Source organism: Saimiri boliviensis, chromosome 9 (assembly GCF_048565385.1).
Source record: "Saimiri boliviensis isolate mSaiBol1 chromosome 9, mSaiBol1.pri, whole genome shotgun sequence".
NCBI lineage: Eukaryota > Metazoa > Chordata > Mammalia > Primates > Cebidae > Saimiri > Saimiri boliviensis.
Genome location: NC_133457.1, coordinates 90,444,699 through 90,453,060, shown reverse-complemented (window position 1 = coordinate 90,453,060; position 8,362 = coordinate 90,444,699). Strand labels below are relative to the sequence as shown.

At 44.7% G+C, this 8,362-nt stretch overlaps 1 protein-coding gene across 3 annotated transcripts in view; it reads left to right on the top strand.

Moving 5' to 3' along the window:
* Positions 1-639: 639 nt before the first annotated feature.
* CRLS1 (cardiolipin synthase 1) overlaps positions 640-8,362 on the top strand; it is a 32,671-nt gene continuing 24,948 nt past the window's right edge. The window contains exons 1-2 of one of the 3 annotated variants that reach the window (XM_074406262.1): positions 640-852; positions 4,608-4,745. In XM_074406262.1, the coding sequence (XP_074262363.1) occupies positions 4,635-4,745 (111 nt within the window). In that variant the 5' untranslated portion in view covers positions 640-852; positions 4,608-4,634. The other 2 variants (XM_039479605.2, XM_074406263.1) reach the window with 2 other exon arrangements.

Genomic DNA, 8,362 nt, shown 5'->3' with positions numbered 1-8,362 from the left:
CTAGCATGAAACCTGAGCAAAGCTATGACTTCTACATCCTCCCTGGTCACATCCCAGTTCCCTGGGTCCTAACAACTGGCCACTGTTGCCCTCTCTACTGGGAAACCCAACTCTTTTCGCAGATTAGAGTATTTCTCTTTATCACAGTACAAAGAAAAGTCATCTCAGATCTCCTGTCCTTTATTTCTACCCCTAAAGCAAGCACTCGGCTCTTTGGGAATGTCTAAGGGTGTTTCTCCATCTCAAAAAAAAAAAAAAAAAAAAGACTTTAAACTCAACGTTAAGATGGGTCAGCCATCATAAATGGGGATGGTGGAGGGATAGGCGGCAAGAACCATTCACATTCAGTTCAACATTGAACGCAACAAGAAAAAATTCTGGAACATTGCCAAATAATATTGATATGTCAATGTTTAATATACTAATCCGAATATATTTATTAATGAACTGATTCATAGCTATCTCGGATATTATATAATAAGTTTTTTTGTTTTGTTTTGTTTTTTTTTTTTTTTAGACGGAGTTTCGCTCTTGTTGCCCAGGCTGGAGTGCAATGGCGCGATCTCGGCTCACCGCAACCTCCGCCTCCTGGGTTCAGGCAATTCTCCTGCCTCAGCCTCCTGAGTAGCTGGGATTACAGGCACGCGCCACCATGCCCAGCTACTTTTTTGTATTTTTAGTAGAGACAGGGTTTCACCATGTTGACCAGGATGGTCTCGATCTCTTGACCTCGTGATCCACCCGCCTCGGCCTCCCAAAGTGCTGGGATTACAGGCTTGAGCCACCGCGCCCGGCAATAAGCAAGTTTCTTAACCTCTCTACACCTAAGCTGCCTCATCTGTAAAAATAAAGGTAATAATGGAACCCTTATTTTGCAGTTGTTGGGATGATGCACTATAGCCTGGCTATAAAGTAAGCACTGTTTCAGCAACACAATTAGCCATAATTAACATTTTCTAATGCTTATATTTTTGGCATATGCATCTTCATTCAATGCTCAAAAAGGAGAGGCTTAGAGGGCCAATATTGATTAATCATTTCTTCCGTACCAGATACTCTAAACCACCCACAAGAACCCTAGGGCTCCACATACACCTTGGAGGGGCCCTTTCCGCCGGCCACCCGCCTCGGAGGGTTTCAGGCCAGGGCCTAGGGTGGCCCCTGTCCCTTCGGGGCTAGTCGGCAGCGCGGTCATGCCACCTCATCCGTTTCTCTCCTTCCCTCCCCACCAGCCTTGGCTCCCGGCTATGGACCAAGAACGGAAGGCGCCGCGAACCAACTGCTTCCTAAAACCCACTGGGCCCGACGCGCGCCTCCGCTGCGTCGGGGGCGCTGGGCAGCCCAACGGCGACAGTGTCGTAAAAGCGTCGCAAAGGCTTCCGCCCTTGGCGGCTCCTTGCCACCTGTATAAATGGAGCGTGTTGAGGGTGTGAAACCCAGTATAGAGACAGAGGCGGCGCGGGTTATGTGTGGTTCCTGGGTCTACATGTTGAAGCAGCTTTCCAGTGTCCCAGGCTGCTGAGATCCCACCGGCCGAGTCCTCGCGGCGCGGCCGCAGTGCCATGCTAGCTTCGCGCGTGGCGCGCGGTTCGTGGGGGGCCCTGCGCGGTGCCGCTTGGGCTCAGGGGACGCGGCCGGGCAAGGGGCGCGCCTGCGGGGCCCTGCTGCCACCCGTGCCCTGCTGCTTGGGCTGCCTGGCCGAACGCTGGTGGCTGCGTCCGGCCGCGCTTGGCTTGCGGCTGCCCGGGGTCGGCCAGCGGAACCACTGCTCGGGCGTGGGGAAGGCGACCCCCAGGCCAGCGGTCGGAGCGGGCGCCGCCGCCGAAGCCCCGGGCGGCCAGTGGGGCCCGGCGAGCGCCCCTAGCCTGGTACGTACCGACGAGGGGGCGGCGGGCCGGCCCTGGGCTGGGGTCGCCGGCCCTGGACTAGAATAACGCTCTGGGTGGTGCAGCTCGAACGCTTCCGTTGCCTGACTTTCAGACAGTCCGCTGAAAAGAAGTTACTGGCAGGTCATTCTGTCGGGATGAATTTCAGAGTCACAAGTGGGAACCACCTACGGTCTCGGTGGTCAAGTTAGAAACCCTCTCTCATCCCCCTCCTATCTGCACCCGTTGGCGAAAGGGCCTCCACTACATACTGCGTTGGTAAAGGTAGAGCTGGCTTGTCTTACTAAAAGCTTATTTTTAATTCTTCTGAAGCGAATCCCCAGTATTTAGGGCAAGTCTTTGGGAATCTTTAGAAAGGGATTAAAACTATTCTTGAGGTGACAGAGGGAAATATTTGTCCACTTACTTGTTGATATGTTGCCCAGATAGAAGACACCCGAGCATGAGTGTGGGAGAGCTTTTGATGTCATGTTAGCAAGACTCATGCAATTGTTACATCTTCAATTGTTATGTCTTCAGTGGCCGCTGTACTGCTTTCATCAGTTGTACAGCATGGGTTGAGGTGGCCAGATCCTGGCAGGGGTCTCAACTCCACTAATAGCTAAAGCATGTTGGCGTTTGAATGCTGGATACTTTGAAGTTGCCATATCCTGGCTGAAGTCCTTCCCAGAACGGCAATAGTTGGTCGAGTATGCCACAGGTTATCTGGTTGAGTAATCTGAGATTAGCTCTCTTAATGTTAACTTTGAAACGTTTACAGATTTAATGAGAGTGTCACAAATTAGTGAGACACTTTAATTGAAATACTTAACGTGGAGCTAAAAAGAACTCCCTTTGCTGTTCCAGCAACGTTCAGTTCTGTTTGTTAATTCACCCAATGAAATGATGTTTCTCTTTACAACTTTGTCTTTAGTTTTGTCCTATGGATATTTCCGAAGTTAATTGGGTGCTCTTTTTTCTGATCTTTTGCCTTGCTACTGCTTTTTCGCAACCATGTGCAACCTTGTCCCCTCCCCACTCTTCCCTGCTGGTTGCTCTAACCTTTGATCAGTATTTGACTTATTCTGTACCATAGTATGGTCAACAGACTTATCTTTTTTCTCTGGACTCTGAAACACTCGAAAACACTTTTGAACTTGAATTTGGGATGTATTCCACGAATGTTTTTATTTCATTATATAATACGGATTACTTTCAGTAAAATACCTCATAGAGGTTTGTATTGCTTCTAGTTTGTGATTGCTCTTCGGATAATTTGAAGTTTTCCTATAGCTTTCAATGACAGTATTCTGCCACTTAACCCCAGCAACAGCTATTTAATTATCCCTTCAAGCTGAGATGCTTTCTTACTGGTTCCTTTTATAAACACAGACATAATATCTTTAGGGAATACCTTTTTTTGTTTGTTTGTTTAACATGATAGTTTTTGGAATTTTAAAAGATGTCTTTAGAAATGGACTTTGCCACCTTTTTTACAATCAAAATTAAGATTCAGGCAAGTTGGCTAGTACTGATTAAGAAAGAGGTTAAATGGGGTTCTAGTGAAGAGAAAGTCCCATGGGGTGGACTTGGCAGTCTTGACTCAATGGAGAAAAAAAACCTATGCTTCAGGGAGAGGCATTTTCTTGGTGTTATTTCTGTACCCTGTTGTGCAGGGTGTCTTAACTCTGCTGGGCTGAGACTTTTGAAAGTTGAAGTACCCTCTCACAAGTCAGATTCTGTTTGGCAAGGAGGGGATGTCCTTCATACAGCTGCCAAAGAGCTCGTTTGTTAGTGCCAACTTCAAACAGCTTGGCTCCAAATGAAGTTTCAAGGAATCGCAAAGCCTATGGGAACTGTGAAAGCCCTTGGTTTTTAGTTGAGGTTGTTTACATTTCCGTGACTGTTTTGAACAAATTTACAAAATTTCTCGATTTCCAAATGTCACAATCCCTATTCCTATCTCCGTTTTCGTCCAGTATTTCTCTGACTTAATGATGAGATTATAGAATTAAATGTTTTTGTTCTCTTCATTCATACCTCCAAACATTGTATAGCATTTAGCATTCTTTAGATATGTATAGGGGAGTGAGGGACATTCTTTGCAGAAAATATTTGAAGCTGAATGCCTGGTGTTGATAATGTGGCTTCTGTGACACTTTTACTTGTAAATAGACACTATTTGTCTGCTTACAAGATCTTCCTGAAGTTTCACCTCTTTAAAAGCAGAGTGTTGAAAGTTCTGAGTTCTTACAATGAAATTATACTTTAAAGGCTTAGCTTATATGGCAGATATTACATGTTTTCTGTTTTCCCTCTTAAGAAAACCTATAATATGTAAGATCTCTTAGTCTGTGTTTAGGTATGTGATGCATCTTCATTTTCTGTATTCTTTTTTTTTTTCTTTTTTTAATTAAAAAAATTGAGATGGGAATCTCTCCATGTTTCCCAGGCTGGTCTCTAATTCCTGGGCTCAAAGGATCCGGCTGCTTCGGCCTCCTGAAGTGCTGGGATTATAGGCATGAGCCACCACACGGAGCCATCTTCTGATTCTTGAAAGATTTTGGGAAGATATCTGTAAAAAGAACACAATGGATTTAAAAATTCAATTTAATGTATTAAAGTTTATGTAGCTTCTGACTCAGGCTGATGACTGATGAAGTATATTTTTCTAATGTATATAGTTATTCAAAGTATGAATTCATTGTATTTAATTTACATTTTGTTGTCTTTGTGTTTCAGTATGAAAACCCATGGACAATCCCAAATATGTTGTCAATGACGAGAATTGGCTTGGCCCCAGTTCTGGGCTATTTGATTATTGAAGAAGATTTTAATATTGCACTAGGAGTTTTTGCTTTAGCTGGGCTAACAGATTTGGTAAGTTGTAAATGCACTGCCATTTTGCTCTCCTTCCAAATTCCCAGGTCTCTATTACTACAGCGAAATAGCATACCCTTAGCCTGCTTTTCTTTGGGAGGGAATTCTCAAGATGAATTTGACTTAGTACTTTATGTGAGGACTTCGTCTTTAGAATCTGTATGGGACCCTTTTTTTTTTTTTTTTGCCTATGATCTCAGGGAGGAAGTGAAGGTTGTAGGGAAGTATAGGAGGGGATACTTTGTATTCTTAGTTTTTAAGAGTAAAAGAAACACCCTTAGACATTCCCAAAGAGCCGAGTGCTTGCTTTAGGGGTAGAAATAAAGGACAGGAGATCTGAGATGACTTTTCTTTGTACTGTGATAAAGAGAAATACTCTAATCTGCAAAAAGAGTTGGTTTTCCCAGTAGAGAGGGCAACAGTGGCCAGTTGTTAGGACCCAGGGAACTGGGATGTGACCAAGGAGCATGTAGAAGTCATAGCTTTGCTCAGGTTTCATGCTAGCAGGAAGCTGCAGGTACCCCACAGATTTAGTTTCTGTCTCTGCTCTACACCTCTCTGATGGCCCTGCAGAATACTGTGCCCTGGGCTGCTTGAACATCTCTCCTCTTCTACTCCCTCAGCAGATGAACAAAGAGGAGCGCTTCTTGATACCACAATGTCAGTTTTGGCAGAGGAGAGCAGGATTTACTCAGATGATCTCAGATTAGAACTGGAAAATAATTTTATAAAAGAAGGGCTTTTGTGCACTGGCTAGCCATCATCATGTATGGCATTATTTGCATTTATCAGCAACTTTATTTCATAAAAGTTTTGAAATGCCTTATACAACTGGCTGGACACAGGGCCTTACACCTGTAATTCCAGTGGTTTGAGAGGCCAGGAGTTTGAGACCAACATGAACAACATAGCAAGACCCCCTCTCTACAAAAAATTTAAAAATTAGCTGGGTGTGGTGGCATGTGTCTGTAGTCCTAGCTCCTCAAGAGGCTGAGAGAGGAGGATTTCTTGAGCTCAGGCGTTCAAGGCTGCAGTGAGCTGTGATCACACCACTGTACTCCAGCCTGGGTGACAGAGCTTAAGACCTTGTCTCTTTAAAAAAAAAAGAAAAGAAAAGAAAAAGAAAGAAAAGCTTCATGCTGTATAAAGACATAGTTGAGGGAAGGGTGGAAAAGATGGAGGAATAACTTTAAAGCAGGGCAAAGTTAGCAGGAGAAATAGATACAGTATATTCTTGTACAAGGTTGGTCTGAGATCTATATGAGCATCCAGATGGGCAGTGCTTTGGTGCCTCTTCAAACTAATTTATGTTTGAAACTTTGTTCAATATTTATTGAGTGAGAATCCAGAGAAACTAGTTTTATGTTGTTGTATGGCATCTTTCTTTGTAACCTCAGCTGTTCTCTTTGATGTTCATAGAAACAAAATTCCACCTGCCTAGTAGCAGTAGCATCAGTGGGCAACATAGAATTAACTGAAGATTCTGGAGAGCAAAGGAGAGCATTTGCATAGTTACATGGCATTTCCAAACATGCTTCAAATATAGCCTTTCAACCTCTCTTTTACCAGAGTTTAGCTACTGTTAATATTTCTCATGACCTCTTCCTTTTCTCACCACAATCTCTCTCCTTTTCTGTTGTCCCTGCCTTTTTTTTTTTTTTTTTTAAAGGTGAATTCTCTCTCTGTTGCCCACATTGGAGTGCAGCAGTGTGATCTCGGCTCAGTGCAGCCTCTGCCTGTGGGATTCCAGGAGTTCTCCTGTCTCAGCCTCCTGGGTAGCTGGGATTATAGGCACGCACCACCACACTTGACTAATTTTTGTGTTTTTAGTAGAGATGGGGTATTACCATGTTGGCCAGGCTGGTCTCAAACTCCTGACCTCAAATCATCCGCCCACCTCGGCCTCCCAAAGTGCCAGTATTACAGACGCCCAACCTGTTCCTTCTATCCCAAGGCCTCCACTCATTGTTAATCTGATCTCCAAGTCCGCCAAAGGCCATTATACGATAACAACTTTTTTTAATATAACAGACAAGATCTATCTACTGTAGTCACTTCTGTCTGCTACTTTTTTTTTAAGCTGCCAAATGAGATTGCAGTATTCATTGAATGTTAGAGAGGGCCCATTAACATTTTCCTAAATACGTAAGATGATGTTTGTGGAAACCTAAGTTAACGGGTGCCACATTTCATGTTTTCCATGGAGGTTTTAGTGCCTTTAGATTGGCCACTGGGAGATGGCTGGACTCACCAGTTTAAGCCAGGGAATAATGGAATGTGATTGGGTTGTATGTGGAAAATGGATTATAGACAGGCAAGAGTGGAAACAGAGTAACTGGTTAAGGGGCTGACTGTGATCTAGGGCAGCAGTGGTGGGAGCTTACATGGGGGTTGGAGTTTGGAATTGGAGAGAGGTATGTGAGTTTAAGATATATTTTAAAGACAGAGGTACTATGTTGGTAGATTAGATATATGGAGTGAGAGTAGGAAGAATCAAATATGAATACTAAGCTTTTTTTTTTTTTTTTTTTTAATTCTCTTCTAAAATTGGGTGCTGTCGGGCATGGTGGCTCACACCTGTAATCCCAGCAATTTGGGAGGCTGAGGCGGGGGAATCACCTGGGGTCAGGAGTTCGAGACCCACCTTGCCAACATGGTGAAACCCCGTCTCTACTAAAAATGCAAAAATTACCTGGGCGTGATGGCGCGTGCCTGTAATCCTAGCTACTGGGGAGGCCGAGGCAGGAAAATTGCTTGAACCCAGGAGGCAGAGGCTGCAGTGAACTGAGAACACACCATTGCACTCCAGCCTAGGAGACTGTTTCAAAATGAAACAAAACAAAACAAAAACCAGGTGCATGGAAATGACATTTTCTGTGATGGGCAACACTTGGGTAGGGCAGAGTTTAGTGGAAAATACTAAGAATTCTGTTGCCTGTCCACGTAGAGGTATTGACTGGGCAGTTTAGCAGTTTGGAGTTGGAGGAAGTCATCTTTACAGAGAGAAATTTGGGGGCTGTCAGATATAGATGGTCAGATAGGTGTAAAATCATCCAGGCTCAGGAAACAGAAATGAAGGGTTAGAGCAGGCGTCCCCAAACTACGGCCCGCAGGCTGCATGCGGCCCCCTGAGGCCATTTATCCGCGCCCCCCCCACCCCCCCGCACTTCAGGAAGGGGCACCTCTTTCATTGGTGGTCAGTGAGAGGAGCACAGTATGTGGCGGCCCTCCAACGGTCTGAGGGACAGTGAACTGGCCTCCTGTGTAAAAAGTTTGGGGACACCTGGGTTAGAGAAATGAGCAACACATCGAGTACTGGAGAAGAAGCCAGTCAGGAGCCCTGAAGGAATAGCTGGCAAAGAAGGAGGAAAATCAGGCAGGAAGAGTTCCTGGAAAGTGGAGAAAATGCTTCAGTTGTGTTGAGGTCAGGTAATCTAACAATGTGGAAATTGTCAGTGACCTTTATGAGCCTCACCTCTGGAGGGGTGGGGACAATTGGAGTGGGTTGATTAACAGGTGTGAGATGGTAATGACATGCTGCTTTGAGGCAGTTTTGCTTGTAGGGGAGTAGAGAAATAGGATCACAGAAGGGTCTTTTAAAAAGATATATACTGGAG